At 38.4% G+C, this 17,570-nt stretch overlaps 1 protein-coding gene across 1 annotated transcript in view; it reads left to right on the top strand.

Moving 5' to 3' along the window:
• si:ch73-390b10.2 (Golgi pH regulator) overlaps positions 1-17,570 on the top strand; it is a 46,008-nt gene that overhangs the window by 13,692 nt on the left and 14,746 nt on the right. Inside the window, exons 6-9 of the mRNA XM_060826492.1 lie at positions 798-918; positions 4,543-4,623; positions 15,092-15,203; positions 17,257-17,343. Coding sequence (XP_060682475.1) covers positions 798-918; positions 4,543-4,623; positions 15,092-15,203; positions 17,257-17,343 — 401 coding nt within the window. The remainder of the gene's footprint in view (positions 1-797; positions 919-4,542; positions 4,624-15,091; positions 15,204-17,256; positions 17,344-17,570) is intronic.

The following is a 17,570-nucleotide window of genomic DNA, read 5'->3' as shown; positions in this document are numbered from 1 at the left end:
ATGTTTTCTTTGGGACGTTGACCATAGTTTGTCTGTGTTCAGTTTGGGATATTGCAGTGTTAATTGTGTCTGTCTTGGCAAAGTCTAAATCTTTTTTTGTCAGTCATCTTTGCAAGTTAGATGAACCAAGTTTTATTTGAGGGCAGCACGGTGGCTCAGTGGTTAGCACTGCTGCCTCACCACTTCAGGGATCCGGGTTTGATTCCACCCTCAAGCGACTATCTGTGTGAGGTTTGTACATTCTCCCTGTGTCTGCGTGGGTTTCCTCCCATAGATAGGCAAATTAGGCGGATTGGCCATGCTAAATTACCCATAGTGTTCAGGGATGTGTAGATCAGGTGCGTTAGCCATAGGAAATGCAGGGTTACAGGGATAGAGTAGGGGATGTGTCAGTCTGGACTCATCGAGCCTGTTCCCATCCCGTAGGGATTCTAAGGAGCTCCATATCATTTTCAGTCCTGAAGAAGAGTTATCCCTGAAACGTTGACTTCTCCACACCCTGATGCTGTTTGGCTTGCTTTTTTCTTGCAGCCTCCTGATTGTCTATCTTTTAAAGAAAACCTAGCTGACTTGTTTCTGATAATAAACAAAATACAGTCTGAGATATGGATAATTGGCCACATCATCACCCTGCTAAAATTTAAAAGTGTGTTGTGATCAGTGAAGGAGTACAACTAAGAAGGAATAGGTGCATCCCTCCAACTTCACTTGTAACAAATATCATACTGTTTTTAAAATCTTGTGTCATTAAAGTGCAAATCTTTTTATGTTGAATTTATTTTCCTTTCCTCCATCAGGTATTCTATCAATCGAACAATTGATCAGCAGAGTGGGGGTCATTGGTGTTACGCTAATGGCACTGTTGTCTGGCTTTGGTGCAGTAAATTGTCCATACACGTACATGTCATACTTTCTGAGGTGAGAGTGCTGATTGTTCTTGGAAATCCCTATTCCATCCCTGTATTCCCTTTTCTGTATTCATTCAAGTGTAGATGTCACCAGCTGGGCCAACATTTATTTCCCCATCCCTAATTTCCCCGGCGAAGCGGGTGGTGAGCTGCAGTCATTGGTGTATAGGAGCACCCACAGTGATATTGGGAAGAGATTTACAGAAGTTTGACCCTGCAGCAGTGATGGAACAGTGTTAGAGTTCCAGGTCTTCACAGTGTGTTGCTTGGATGGGAATTTGCAGGTAGTGCTGTTCCCACATATTTGCTGCCCTTATCCTTCCTGGTGATAGAGGTCATGGATTTGGAAGGTGCTGTTGGGGAGTATTGGTAAGTTACTGTAGTGTATCTTGTAGATGGCACATACTGCTGACACTATACATCTAGTGGTGAAGAGACTGAATACTGAAGGTGGTTGGGGCACCAGTATTGCAGGCTGCTATGTTCTGGTTGGTGTTAAGCTTCTTGAGTATTGCTGGAGCTGCACTCATCTAAAGAAGTGGAGATTATGCCACCACACTGTTGACCTGTGTCATGTAATTAGTGGACAGGCTTTGGAAAGTCAGTCATTCATTACAGAAGTCCTAGTCACTGACTTGCTGTTGTAGAAACAGTATTTATATGGCTGGGCCATTCAGTTTCTGGTCAGTAGTAACCCCAAGGATATTGATCGGAATTCAGCATTGATAGTTTGATTGAACATCAGGGTGTGATGGTTAGATTTGTTCTTGTTATAGATGATCATTGCGTGGCACTTGTTTGGCATAAATGTTACTTTCCACTTATCAGCACAAGCTGGATGTTGTCCAGATGTTGCTACACAGGGATACAAACTGCTTCAGCATCTGCGAAGTCACATATGATATAATTTGTTGGGTGTGCTAAATTTAACTCTCAACTGTTGTCTAAAATGGCCTAGCAAACCTCACTATTCAAAGGTAGTTGGGGATGCACATCAAGAGAGCCCCTTAAAGATAAAAGAGGTCATCATTACTGGAGATGTTCTCTCAGGGATGGGGGCCTCAGTGGAGGTGTGATGAGTGAGATAGAATAAAATAGTGAGATATTATTTAAGTTATTTGAATTTAGTTTAAATTAGTATTTATTTAATATGTTCGTAGTTTAGTTTAAGTAGATATGTTTGTTTTGTAGAATAGTAGGTCGTTCATTAGCAATAGTACTGTGTTATGGCTTTGTTGAAGTGCTTTTTTTTCTGTTTTGATTTTTTTTGTATATAGGTGATTTGTAAAATATTTAAAAAGGTTTTCAATAAAAGTATTTACTTAAAAGAAAGATCCTCATTGTGTTGAACCTCAAGAGATGAAAGAGGTATTAAATGAATATTTTGCATCAGTTTTTATTGTGGGGGAAGAAATGGAAACTAAAGAACTCAGGAAAATAAATATTAATGTTTTGAAAACATCTCAAATTACAGACAGGAAATGCTTGAATCTTAGAAAATATAATGGTGGGTGAATTTCCGGGACTTAATCCAATGTGACCCAGGACTTTGTGGGAGGTTAGGGAGGAATATATATATCATCTATAATTATGGATGAGGTACTGAATGACTGGAGAGTGGCTATTGTGCCTTTGTTTAAGAAGGGATGTAAGGGGAAACCTGGGAACTATAGACCTGTGAGTCTGACTTCGATGGTGGGTAAGTTTTTAATTCTGAAAGATAGGATATATATGCATTTGGGGAGGCAAGGATTCATTAGCAATAGTCAGCACAGTTTTGTGTGAGGGAAATAATGTCTCACAAAGTTTTTTGAGGAAGTAAGCAAGAAGATTGACGAGGACCGAACGGTTTACTTGGACTTCAGTAAAGCCTTTGACAAGGTTCCACATGGTAGACTAAGTTAGATCCCGTGGGATTCAGGGTGAGCTTGCCAATTGGATACAAAATTGGCTTAACAACGGGAGATGGAGAGTGATGGTGGAGGGTTGTTTTGTGAACAGGAAGCTTGTGACCAACAGTGTTCCACAGGGATTAGTGCTAGGTCCACTTTTGTTTAGCATTTATATAAATGATTCAGATGAGAATATGGAAAGTATGGTTAGTCAGTACTAAGATTGGTGGTATAGTGTACAGTGAGACAGGTTATCTAAGGTTACAAAGAGACCTTGATCAATTGGATCAATGGACTGAAGAGTGGCAGATGGAGTTTAATTTGGATAAATGCATTTTGGAAAAACAAACAAGGACAAGAATTATATAAATAAAAGTAGGGCCTTGGGCAGTCTTATAGAATAGAGAGATCTGGGGTTCATATACAAAAATCTTTGAAATTTGCATCACATATAGATGAGGTGATTAATAAGGCATTTAGCAGCCTTGCCTTCATTGCTTGGTCCTTTGAGTATAGGAGTAGGGATGTCATGTAGATGTTGGTGAAGCCACTTCTGGAGTACTGTGTCCAGTTCTGGTCACCCTATTAAAGGAAGGGTTGGAGAGGGTTCAAAAGAGATTTACCAGGATATTGCCAAGAATGGAGGGTTTGAGTTATAAAGAGAAGCTGGATAGGTTGGGACTCTTTTCACTGGAGCTTAGGAGGTTGAAAGGTGAACTTATAAAAGTTTATAAAATAATGACGGATGTAGATAAGGTGAATTGCAGGTGCATTTTCCCTCCAGGTGGGGGAGTTCAAGACGAGGGGGCATATTTTTAAGGTGAGAGGAGAAAGATTTAAGAAGGACATGTGGGCAATATTTTTACACACAGTGTGGTTCCTGTGTTGAATGAACTTCCAGAGGAAGTGATGAATGAAGTTAAAACGTTTAAAAAACATTTAGTTAAGTACACAAATAAGAAATATTTGGAGGGATATGGGCCAAGCGCAGGTAGGTGGGACAAGTTTCATTTGGAATTATGGTCGGCATGGACCAGTTGGCTCTGAGTTTGAGCAAGTTAAAGTGACACATTTGTAAATCATTGAAGCATGGGATGCAAGGCATGTATGGAAGAGAGACAACATGGAGAAACAATGACTGACGGGGAAAGAGTTTGAGATGAACAAAAACAAGAGAAGTCTATGTGGAAAGGAATTGAAGAAAAAATGGTTCATAGTTGAGTATTGAGGTTTACACCATAGAGAGGTTATCACTTCCTCAGCAGTGCAACAGATTAACATTTTTTTGAAATGCCGTCTTTATATTTTAAGAGCCAAAAGCAGGCAGGGGTGTTAGAGTTGGTCTTGAGTTTTTGTGGTCTGGAATCACTGTCTGAGGGTAGTGGAGGCAGATTCAGTAGTAATTTTCAAATGGGAGTTGCATTTTGTAGAGTTCTTAGAAAAGAGCAGTAATGGAATTACTTCAATAGAATTTTCAAAGGCATACATGATATGCCTCATGTTATGCTGCAAGATTTCCTGCTTGCAAGTATATTTTAAAAGACTGCTTTATGAACCAGACTGATGATCATACAGAGCAGTGTAACGTGAAAACATTCAGCTTTAACCCATGACCTTGTGTTGGCTCCTACAACAGTGGGTTGTTCCAATGTGAATGCTGAGACATGTTGATAGCTAGTTAGATCCCACTTTGACATTTACTTTATTTTGTAACATGCCTTTCACTTTTAATCCATCCCAAGAAATGTGACCGATAGTGATATTCTTGCACTGGAGAGACGATTGCTGCAGACGATGGACATGATTGTCAGCAAGAAGAAGAGGTAGGAACTGTCAATAAGGAGGTGGCAGCAGCTTTTCTGTACAGCAAACCCTCAAAGGAAGGATGTATTATTTTTTAAAAATGCATGCATTTGAACAGGAGAGCAACTTGCATTTTTATAGCACCTTTAACCATGCACAACAATTCGCAACGTGCTTCTCAGAAGTGTTATCTGAAGCAGAAGAAGGTATTGGATTAGATGTGCAAATGTTTTCAGAAGTCTCTTAAAGATTGGGAGAGAGGGAGCAAAGCAGAGAGCTTTGGGGAGGGATTTTAAAAGTCAGGGCTCAGGTATTGTTTGCTTTCCTGATGATTTAACCTCCTGTCGTCCAACCTCCATAGAGTTGAACCCAAATTTACAAGTACCTATTAGCTTCAACTCAAAAGGAGTAGGCAATATCGAATCAGTATTATAAATAGCTCTTAAGTCGCTAGTAAAATTGGAAATTGGACTAACAATCCATCCTATTTCCATGTTAATCAGGTCAAGTTCCCATCCAATTTCCACACCATTGTATCTTGAAATTATACTGTAGTTCTCCATGGTCAAAATTCTGGAACTAGGGGAAAGTGAGGACTGCAGATGCTGGAGATTAGAGTCGAGAGCGTGGTGCTGGAAAAGCACTGCAGGTCAGGCAGCATCCGAGAAGCAGGAAAATTGACATTTTGGGCAAAAGCCCTTCATCAAGAATGACAATGATGAAGGGCTTTTGCCCCAAAACATTGATTTTCCTGCTGCTTGGATGCTGCCTGACCTGCTGTGCTTTTCCAGCACCATACTCTCGACAAAATTCTGGAACTCCCTTCTTTTATGCATGTACACCAGATGTTCTAACCACAGCAGTTTAAAATGGACTTAAAATCACTTGCTTAAGGGTAATTAGGGGTAGGCAATAAACGCTAGCCTTGTCAGCAGTACTTACATCATATGAATGAATTAAAAAATTAGTTAGTATGAATTCCATGAATCTTCCAGAATTCCTGATACTGGGTTAAAGGTGCTAAGAAAATCATGAAACTGGAAATGCTGGTATGCAGTGTGATCACATAGTTATTCCAGTTCTTGTTAAGTATGAGGAATTTCTAATATATTTCTACATAGTCCACTTTTGTTTTGAAGCTGTCAATTATCTGTTAATTTTAACATTGTGTAGCAAAATTTAAACTGCGTAAGGAATAATATTTAATAATTGTGTATAGCAAATAACATATTTTATCCCCCAGCTCACCCACAATATCTCCTTAAAGTAGTGATGCTAAGTTACTGATCACTTGCACAGCTTGCCATTTGGAATTCTCTCTAATTCTATTGCTAATTTTGCTAATTCGTTTTCCAATACCGAACTGGATCGTGCATAACTGGGCCTACAATCTCAGCGTCTGTGTTTGCACAGCTTCTGCTTGAAAACTTTAATCTTTTTATACATTGTTGGTAAGATAGTAAGACGAAAATCTGAGTGTATGATTTTCTGATTATTGTGAATGCTTGGTTACTGAACAGTGAGAGAGATTTGTTAAGCAAATGTAGATGTGTGAAACATATTCATCCAGGTTGTGTTTCAAGCATTTTCAAGTAAAACTAATTTTGTGGTTTAAGTTGTGATGTTATAGCTATGGGTATGGCTTGTCAGTGATTTCTGTCAGACAAATATCCCTTGAGAAATTGGTATCCTGAAATTTCCCATGAGCAAATCCATTTGATTTAAAATAAGTTTGCAATATTTTACTTCTGAGATATTATACAATAAATCCCTTGTTATGATTGGATATAAACACACCTGGCAGAAATATGCAAGCATATAATGGTATTTTGCTGTGTATCTGTATTGACCAAAGTGCTTTGAGTAATTGATCTTTAAAGCACCAGCATTGCATCTGACTCTGACTCACTTTGTAGATATTGGTTGAATGCAGCTGAATTTTTGTATTATGGTGACTGTACAAATGACTGTCATACTATTAATCTCCAGTTGGTGGCGCTACCAAGCTGTTAGAAACATCGAATCAAGATTCAGTTTATAGCAGTGTTTCCCAGAATTTTTCCCATTGTCACCACCTTTTAGGGTCATGGTCATTGACAAGAACCAGACCTGTGGGAACAGGATGGCAGAGGCAAGCTGCTTCACTTATAGAGTTTGAAGTTAAAATAGGACCATTCCTGAAGAAGGGCTTATGCCCGAAACGTCAAATCTCCTGTTCCTTGGATGCTGCCTGACCTGCTGCGCTTTTCCAGCAACACATTTTTCAGCTTTGAAGTTAAAATAGCATGTTCTTCTCCACAGGGCTTTTCCTTGCAGCATTGAGATCTCAAGGTTCAACCAGTTATTCCACACCTATTTGAGAAAAATGCTCTGATGATTTAAAGGCGCAACACATTCCTTACCAACTAGTCAGGATTTCTTGGCAGTCTTTGCTGCATAGGAGCTTGAGATGCCAGAATTTTGGCACCTGACTCAAAAACCCCCACATTTTGGGAAGCTGTGGATATAGGCATAGGAGTCTGCCATTTGGCTCACAAGAGCTGCTTCACTGATTAAAGTAGAACATAGATGATTACTAACCCCATTCACACACCTTTAACATCCTTTAATACTTCTACTAATAAAAACCTTGATCTCTATCTTGATCTAATTTGATCCCAAGGACCCTGGGGGAGGAGAGTTTCAGATTTCCAAGACCATTGTGTTAAAAATATGATTGCTGATTTTAAGATTCTGAATTTTAAGGTTTTCATGAATTCTTACACCCGTTGAAATAATATTTCTGTCTCCTGATGCATTCTTTTATCATTTTAAATACCTCAATTAGATCATCATTTAACATTCAAAGTTTGAGAGAGCACAAGCTGAACTTCAAGTTTTCCAATGATGTGTTTCTTTTATTCTCAGCCAATCTCATCCCCGATGGACCAAGTTTTTACAGTGTAAACAACAACCAGTTTTACTGACTTGATATGTAACAGGTTCCAGAAAACAAAACTCAATCCCAACCTGATGCTTATACCAGTCTGTGGTATGGGACATGCTTAGAAAATTAATTAGTAGAATGAATGACTTGCATTTACACTGTCTTTTGCAACCTTAGGACATTCCAAGTTCAATAAGAAGCCAAATAGCTGTAGTTACTGTTGTCCTGCAGGAAGCATGGCAGCCAATTTGCACACAGCAATGTGATAATAATCAGGTAATCCGTTGAATGAAGGACAAATATTAGCCAGGACACTTAGCCAGTTTTGCCCTTTTTCGAAAGTTTCATAAATGTTTGTTCTCTCCTTGGGACTTCTTGAGCACATGAGTCTCAGACTGGTTGAAGCAATTTCCTTTAACATATATTAGATCGTTCATTTCTGTTCTGATATTCTTAATAATGTTTGTAGTATTGTTATATGATAATACACAAATTTTGACGGGATGTGGTTTATTTGCATTGCAACAAAACTGAAAATTTTTCTTTATTTTACTGTGCAATTTAAAGTTCTCAGGAAGTACACATTCTCGGATCAGTGCGGTTATGATGCTTACCTTGCAACGTAAGTCTGTTGACCTACATTACTGATTCACATAGATTAGTTGCATGAAGAACTTATTACTGTAACATAATCATTATTCCAATCAGATTAAAATTGAACAATGCCTGAAATAAAAAAAAGTGAAAAACACTGATCAAATTTAAATAGAGAACAGGAACAACGAATAATGGGAAGAAAATCTATGGCAATGTTTTAGTTTGTGATAGTTGTCACCAGCTGAAATTTTCGGTTTCATACCTCAAGGGAGGACTGTCTGAAGTGTTACATCTTTTCCAGGGTGTGATTTGCAACACATTTCACATTTTGTTTTTCGCAACATGAGGAAATGTTCAGTTTTAAGATATATTTTAAAGTTTGGTACTGCATACTGATTAAAAGAGAACAAACTTATATTCATATCAAAAAAGATAGATTGTTTAAATAATGCCTCTCACCACATGAGTAACATAAATCAAATTGACTAGGTAGAATAAATCAATAAAATATTGATCATAAAATGATGCACCACAGAAGACCAGTCAGTCCATCATGCCTGTACTAGCTTATTTGAAAGGGCAATCCAATTAGTCTAATTTCCATGCCCTTTCTCCACAGTATATTTTTTTTCTTTCTTGATATTTATTCCGTTCCCTTTTAAAAGCTTTTGTAAACACACTCCATATTATCCTAACTTGATGCATTTAAAAAAATCAGCTCCCCTCTAATTCCTTAGCAAGTTACTTTAAATCTGTATCCTTTAGTTACCAATACTGCTGGCAATGGAAACAGTTTTTCTTTATTTATTTCCTGATAGCTTTTCATGATTTTGAACAACTCCGTTAAAACTCCCTTAACCATCATTACAAGAAAAGCAATGCCATCTTCTTCAATCTTTAATCTAAAAAAGAAATGATTGTGGAAAATATTATCTTCAATAAGTTTACATAATATTTAATAGATTTGGAAGAGGAATATTTACATTTTTGCCAAGATAGGAGATAGCTTTATGCTGTTCTGTTTTACAGGTAGTAATGGAGAATTAAAAGCAGGTTGTTTGTTTTTTTCCAGCTCACCAAAGCTGAACATTAACTAGTTCCTGGCTAACTAGTTACTGGAGTTCTCCAGCTTCAAAAGGGAGGAGAATAATGGATTTGAATAAGTGATGTTGTTATTAGAAAGGTCAATGTTCCAATACTTCACAGATAAAAAGAAAATAGAAAAAAGAGCATGTTGAAGGGGTTGCTGATTTGCAGCCGTTTGGAATACTGGCTTTTGATCACAATCCAATTTATCTGAAAGCAGAAAGTTCTGACACCAGAAGCTCCTACATTAGTTGCTGTCTTCTAATCCATGATTTCAATTAAAATGAAAATTGCTCAATAATTTGAATTAAGCAACTAAGCTATGCCTCCATGAATATTTCTGATTTGCATAGCAGTGAATTGAGGACAAAATCCAGCCAGGCACTTGGAGAATCAGTACTGAGGGAATACTGCTCTGTTGGAGGTGCTATTTTTCTGAAGAAATAGTGAACTGTATGTGCTATTTGCCCTTGCAGGCAGACATAAAAAAAATCTCATAGCCACAATTCAGAAGAGCAAAAGAATTATCGCTGGTGTCAGAGCAATATTTGTCCCTCAACCAATATTTATCTCTCAAATTAGAACAGATGACCTGGTCATTATCGCATGCATGTTGACTGTCTGTGTTTCTCCAGTGATAAGAGTGAACACTCTCTCAAACTTTATACATAGTTGAATGATTTGGAATGTCCTGAAATCGTGAAAAGTTCTACAAATGCAATTTATTTTAAATATCACATATAATTTATGGTTTTAAAAGATAACTGAATAATTTGAATTAAGAGGACTATTCTGTTGGAGTTTTAAACTCGAAGCCTTACACAAAGCATTGTTGGCCAGCAGATAATGTAATGGACACGGGAGATCCCAAAGTATGTGGATCCCTTAAAAATATTTTCATAATATGCCACAAGAATTGCCCATATCTCCCTCCCTACATACTCACTCGTTCTCTCAACCGCACACAGATATAGAAACAAATATACTTTTATACATGTGTACACACTGAGTGATCTGTACGGTGCAATTCAGCATGTGGGTTGCTTTTAAAAACAAAAACTAGCCAATGTACAGTTTCAAGGGTAAAAAATGAGGTCTGCAGATGCTGGAGATCACAGTTGAAAATGTGTTGCTGGTTAAAGCACAGCAGGTCAGGCAGCATCCAAGGAATAGGAAATTCGACGTTTCGGGCATAAGCCTTCCTGATGAAGGGCTTATGCCCGAAACGTCGAATTTCCAATCCTTGGATGCTGCCTGACCTGCTGTGCTTTAACCAGCAACACATTTTCAACAATGTACAGTTTCAAGCCTGTTTCACATTAGTCATTTAGATCACAGCTAATCTGTAACTTGTTTTTTGCCTTGGTGCAACATTCCTTATACCCTAACTCTCAATCTCAAGTGTATCTCAATATGAACTTTATGATACCATTGTGACACAGGTTTGGCTTCTGAATTGAGTGTGGCGGTATTAGCTCTTCAAGTGAAAATGCTGGAAGCATTCAGCATATCTGGGCAGACTCATGGGATTAGAATCTGTGATATATTGGTATTGAAGGTTTTAAGTAGACATGATGCATTTTTTCAATTTTAGTCCCTTCTATCATGCTTCATAGAATGTTGCAACATAATGTGAGTCCTTTGATTTAAAGTATGTGTTGGCACTCTGGAAGATTTATCCAGTTAATCCCACTGCCCTGCTCTTTACCAATTACAAGCATTTTTTTTTCTTTTCAGGTATTTCTCCGATTCCCTTGTGCACATTATTACTGAAACTGTTTCTGCTGCCCTTTCAGGCAACACATTGTATTGAAATATTTCTTATCTCACCTTTGATTCTTTTAAGGTGACTTCTTAAATGCATGCCTCTGGGCTACTGATCCTCTGCAAATGCCATCTTCTCCAGTCTCTCCTAATATTTCTTTAATTTGTAAAAGAAAACGTTGTGGAAAAATATAATCTTCAATAAGCTTACATAGTATTTAATAGATATGGAAGAAGGATCCTTAAATGTTTGCAAGAATACAGAATTTTATAGCAGATAGTTTTAAACTGTTCTCTTTTACAGATAGTAACGGAGGAATAAAAACAGGTTGTCTTGTTGTTTTTCAGCTCACCAAAGCTGAGCATTGATTAGTTCCTGGTTAACTAGTTACTGGAATTCATTCTATCAAAACCTTCAAATTTTTGAACACGTGTATCAAATTTCCCTTTGCCCTTTTCTATTCTAAGGACAACAATCCCAGTTTCTCGAGATTCTCCACATTACCGAAGACCATCTTTCCTATATTCTACCAAATCCTCTCCAAGAACTTGCTATCCTCCCTGAGGTGAAGTTTGGGTCCCTAGAGTTGGACATAACCAGAGACTGAACCATGTTTAATGAATCTTCATAGGATGTCTTTGCTTGTGTACAGTGTGCCTCCACTTATAAAGCCAGGATAATAATGAGTGATTGATAACTTCCAAGAATTGTTTAAATTTTAAACAAGGTGGATTGACTCTGATTAATCAGGGTGTTAGCAATGAATCAGAGATTGGCCATCACTTAATTTGTTATATTGAAACATGGGGTGCAGTATGTGTATGTATTCTTTCTGTGTGCAGAGACCAGGCTCTGTGTATTAATAGATATAGTTTACAGGCACCCCGGCGCACCACAGTGAAAGTATGACTGACAATCTTAAATTGCTGGTTAGTGTAATTCTCCATGCACTCTATTCATGAATTATGTAGCAAATCTTGACCAAATGTGGAATCAGATCTAATGTTTAGCACTATGTTATGGGTTTTGTGAGCACAGGCTGGATGGTGTGAGAGTCCTTGCTTTGTTATAAAACATTAAAGAGAATATGCTGTGTAATGTAATCCGCCATTCTCTTCCCTGTCAGCCTTCCACAGAGACCATTCTTTCTTGGATACCTTGGTCCATTGCACTTTCACTTCTAACTCCTTCCCACATCCCCATGGCAGCTTCCCATGTAATTGCAGAAGATGAAACGTCCGCCCATTAACTTCTTTCTTCCTCACTATCCAAGACCTTAGATTCAGTTTCCAGGTGAAGCAGTGATTTACCTGTACATCATTCAATTAGGTCTACTGTATTTGCTGCTCACAATGCACTCTCTACTTTGGGGAGATGAAACACAAATGGGGCAACCACTTTGCGGAATACCTACATTCTGTCCTCAAAACTGACCTTGAGCACCGCTGTGTTCCCTTGTCAACATCTCTGTTTCTGATTTGCTGCAGTGCTGTAGCAACACCTCATTTTCCACTTGGGAACCCTGCAATCTTCAGGACTCCATATTGATGTCAATAATTTTAGGACCTAAACATCTTGTCCCATGTACTTATCCCATCCCCCAAACAACTGGCCTTGTCGTCACATGGGCTGCAACCACAACCAACCCCTTGTCAGCTGCCAGTGATCCACATTATCAACTGTTAATTCTCTCAGGCTGATCTTTAGCCATTCCTTTGTCTGCTGAACTATTGTTCTGTCTGTCTGAGGTCCATCTCCATCTATCATTTTTGCACCCACCCACCCCCAATTTTCATCACATATACCAACATTTTCCAAGCTACCGTCAGTTTTGAATTTAAATGATTAGCTTTGCTTTCTCTGCAGCGATGCTGCCAGGCCTGCTGAGGTTTTCCAGCAATTTCTGTTTTTGTTTCTGATTTCCATGCCAGGCAGCATGTTGACTGTGTAGTTAGCACTGCTGCCTCAGTGGCAGGCACCCACGTTTGATCACAACTGCGGGTGGGTGACTGTGCTGAGTTTGCACATTCTCCTCGTGTCTGCGTGGGTTTCCTCTGGGTGCTTTGGTTTCCTCCACAGTCCCAAGGTGTACAGGTGAGGTGAATTGGCCGTGCTAAATTGCCCGTAGTGTTTAGGGATGTGCAAGCTAGATGCATTAGACAGGGGAAATGTCGAATAGCAGGGTAGGGAAATGGGTCTGGGTGAAATACACTTCGAATGGTCGATGTGGACTTGTTGGGCCAAATAGCCTGTTACCACACTGTAAGGATTTTACGATTTTATGAAATAAACAATGAAATGAGATGATGGAAGGCAGTGGCCTAGTGGTATTATTGCTAGGCTTTTAAACCCAGTATCCTGAAAACGTTCTGGGGATCTGCATTGGGAATCCCATCGTGGCAGATGGTGGAATTTGAATTCAATAGAAGAAATCTGGAATTAAGAGTCTAATGATGACCATGAAATTGTTGTCGATTACCAGAAAAAATACATCTGGTTCATTAATGTCCTTTAGGAAAGGAAATTGCTGTCCTTACTGATGTGGCCTACATGTGATTCCAGACCCATAGCAATGTGGTTGACTCTAAATACCCCCTGGGCGAAATAAATGCTGGCACATTCAGTGGCAACCACATCCAAAGAAGTAAAAAAAACAGGAATACAAAAGTGATGGATTTGTAATAGCAGAATTAGAAGCTTAGTTCTTTCTCTCTCTTTTTACCTCTTTCTCTCAACCTACTAATAATCAAAGCATAGAAACATCCAAAAACGTTGCTGCTATAGAGGATATCAATTAACAATAGGCATTTCAGGTTAAACCTTCCAATATTGCAGCTGTAAAGATTTTTTAAACTGCATATTCTTGATCTTCCTATTTGTGTTAGACATTCTCCCCATTTTAAATTTTACACCTTTAATTTTGTGTGCTTATGCTGTGTTAGTTTTTCTCAGAGTTAATAAGTGATAATATTCTTCTTTCTTTTACTAAAGAAAGACTTTCAACTCGATGTTCAATTTTTGTACTGGTGAACTGTGTTTAAGTGTGATTTAGCTTCAGTATTAAAGCATTTAAATATTTTTGATTCAGCCAGCTGAAAGGGTTAAAAAGAGAGGAACTGATTCACCCTTGCTTACCTGATTGTAACAGTCATAGATAAAATCTCATAACGTTTCTATTCTTAACTTTTCTGCAATCTACTTGCGTGAGCAGTTGTACTTGCTTATTCCAAAGCAACACCCATGAAACATTACTTCCTGACTTAACTGTTCTGAATCCTTAGAAGAATAGGCTGCATTAACCATTATCTTTCTGTATTACAGTTAATAGATTCCTGTACTTGTCGTTATTACACTAATCACAATGTTATACTTCAAACACCAAAGTGTGATGATATTGCACAAGTAAATAAAATGATAGTAAAGATTTCTTGTATACAATACTTGAGCACTAACAGCAGAAGGTAAAGAATGCCATTTATCCTGGAAAGTCTGTCATTTCACACTACAAGGAAGTTCAACTATTAATCTTTAACTTTTCAAGATATCTAGCAGAGCTGTATAGGATATCATTGACTTGTGCATTGTTGAGCAGCATTGGTCGGTTGGTAAAGACGGAATTGCAATGGGATCATCAGTTGCAGCAGTATTGTAACTGTCAATGAGAAACATCGGTAGTTAGAATAAAAGTTTTCTATATTTATAATAGTATAACACTGAAGATATCTACTTTTCCCATTCAATGCCTTTTCCTCATTATATTGTGCCCTTGGTCGTTAACTTGAAGCAAGAAAGAAGTCATTTTCAACTCAAAAAGTTATCTCTGTTTCTGTCTCCATAGATGTTGCCGCATCTCCTGAGTGTCTCCAACATGTTTTTATTCTAGATTTCCAGGACCTGTGGCATAATACTTTTATTTTAGTGTCATTGAATATCCTGACTCAGAATTCTGATGAGATTTTGTAATGGCCTGGGCTTTTGTCAACAGTAGCTTCCCTTGCTGTCTGTTGAGATCTGGACAACTTCTCTGATTGGTGCATTTGTACTTTGCTTGGTAATGTGCTTGTCACCTGTAAGAGATCTACTCTGATTTAATTCTTGTTGGGTTATCTGATAGAATCGCTATGACCAGGAGAATGATGCATCAACGTGGAGAGGTGATGAATAATCCTGCAGGATTTTGGGGAATGATTAAAAGTGTGACATCATCATCTTCGAACAGTGAAAATATCCTTTTACAGTGACTAAATGTAATTCTGCCTTCTGGAACTAGAAATGTTGATATGCCTTGTGATTTTGCACAGATTTCGAGCTGTTCTGTCATAAAGCATAAAGATTTACAGCGGAGAAACAGACTGTTTGGCCCAGCTGTTTATGCTAGTGTTTTACTCTACGTGAACCTTCTCCCAACTCATTGATAATTGCACAATATTTAGTACCATTTGCAATTCCTCAGATGTTGAAGCTATTTGGGCCCTTTTGAGGTAATACCTGGACAGTATATAGGCTTGGGTTGATAAATGGCAGAAACATTTATGACACAGAACTGCTCGACAATGACCATCTTCCAATAAGAGAGAATCTAGCCATCATTTGGTATTCAGTGGCATTACTATTGCTGAATCCTCAACTATCAACGTCATGCAGATTACCATGGACCAAAAATTTAATTGGACTGGGCATACTGAATTGGACAGCTCAGTGGTTAGTACTGCTATCTCACATCACCAAGGATTCAATTCGATCCATGGATGACTGTGTGGAATTTGCACGTTTTCCCTGTGTCAGTGTGGGTTTCCATTTGGTGCTCCGATTTCCTCCTACAGTCCAAAGATATACAGATTAGGTGGATTGCCCATGCTTAATTGTCCAATAGTGTCCAGGGAAGTGCAGGCTAGGTGGATTAGCTCTGGGAAAAACGCAGGGTTACGGGATAGGGTGGGGGACTGGGATCCTCTTTGGACAGTCAATGCAGACTTGATGGTCCGAATGACCTTTTCCCACTCTGTAGGGATTCAGTAATTCTACACACATACTATTGCTACAAGAGCAAGTTACATGTTGGAAATTTCATAGCACTTAACTCACACACTGAATCCTAAGTGCTCGTCCACCTTATACAAGACACTAGTCAGGAGCGTGATGGAATACTCTCCACTTACCTGGATGGGTGCAGTGCTAACAACACTCAAGAAGCTTGGCAGAACCTAATACAAAGAGGCCCACCTGATTTGAAATCCCAGCTTGTTGAACATTCACTTCCTCCACCACCAATGCATAATGGCAACAGTGTGTATGCCATCGATGTGATTCATCACAGCAGTTCACCAAGGTCTCTCTTGATAGAGACAGCACCTTCCAAACCCATCATCCCAATACCTAGAAGGACAGCAGTTGCACAGGAACAGCACCACCCTCCAAACCATATAATTTTCTTACTTGGAATAATATCACTAACCCTTCACTGTCACTTGATCAAAATTCTGGGACTCCGTCCCTGACAGCACAGTGGGTATACCTATACCACATTGACTACATTGGTTTAAGAAGGTGCTTATTCAGTTTTTACTGAAACTTCTGCAGAAAATGGTTAAAAGTCACTTTTCTAAGGTATATTAAAATTCATCCACACTTTCATTTAATCATAATGACCATCTCCACTTTCTCAATGATGACTAGGAATGGGTGGCAAATTCTTGCTTTGCCAGCAATGCTCATATCTGTTAAAGAATATGTATATATTTACAGTTCTATTCCTTTCCTCCGTCATGTTTATCTATTTTCCAGAAATGTATTTGTGAAGTGTCACAACCATTCCATGGGGCAGAAAGTTCCACATTCTCACCACTCTCTGAATAAAGACATTTTTCTGAATTCCCTGTAACATTTGTGTGTGGGTATCTCCTTATTTATGGCACAAGTAGAGACAGTTTCTCTACGCTGCCACTATCAAACTCTGTCATAATCTGAAAGATCTCTATCAGCTTACCTTCTCTGATAGGTATAACATCTCAATTCCGGTACATCATTGCACTTCCTTGATTGCTGTTATAATCTTGCACCAGATGAAAGCCATAATTAAGCACTGTAACTCCAAGTATGTTAGAAGAGTGCACGCATCATTTCTTGTCAATGCTTCAGAATCACAGGCGTTTCCTTCCGTCATTTGTTATACCTGCATACCACTCTCTATCTTTACTGTAGTTAAAATCCCATCTTATGAGGGCCATACTGAAATTGTTTCTGTTTCTTGTGAGTTTTCTTTAATATTTCTCTTCAGATCTCTCACTTATTCAGCAAGAAGTAGATGCACTGGAAGAACTGAGCCGACAGTTGTTTCTTGAAACAGTTGATCTTCATGCCACTAAGGTATTGATTAAATGGACCCTTAGTCCATCATTAGAAACAAAACAGATATGTAACTGCCCACTTAACGTTTACTAGAATTTGTTCTGCTAAAAATGATTATAAGTTACTTTTCTGTGCTATATTAAAATTCCTCCACACTTTCACTTATCAAAATGACTTCTATTTGTATAATGTTACAAGACTAAAGGAAACGATTCAGTTAATTGTGCCTGCACCAGCTATATGAA

This window comes from Hemiscyllium ocellatum, chromosome 6, assembly GCF_020745735.1.
Source record: "Hemiscyllium ocellatum isolate sHemOce1 chromosome 6, sHemOce1.pat.X.cur, whole genome shotgun sequence".
NCBI classification, from domain to species: Eukaryota; Metazoa; Chordata; class Chondrichthyes; order Orectolobiformes; family Hemiscylliidae; genus Hemiscyllium; species Hemiscyllium ocellatum.
Note: the sequence above shows the minus strand (reverse complement) of the source record. Positions and strands in the feature narration are given on the sequence as shown.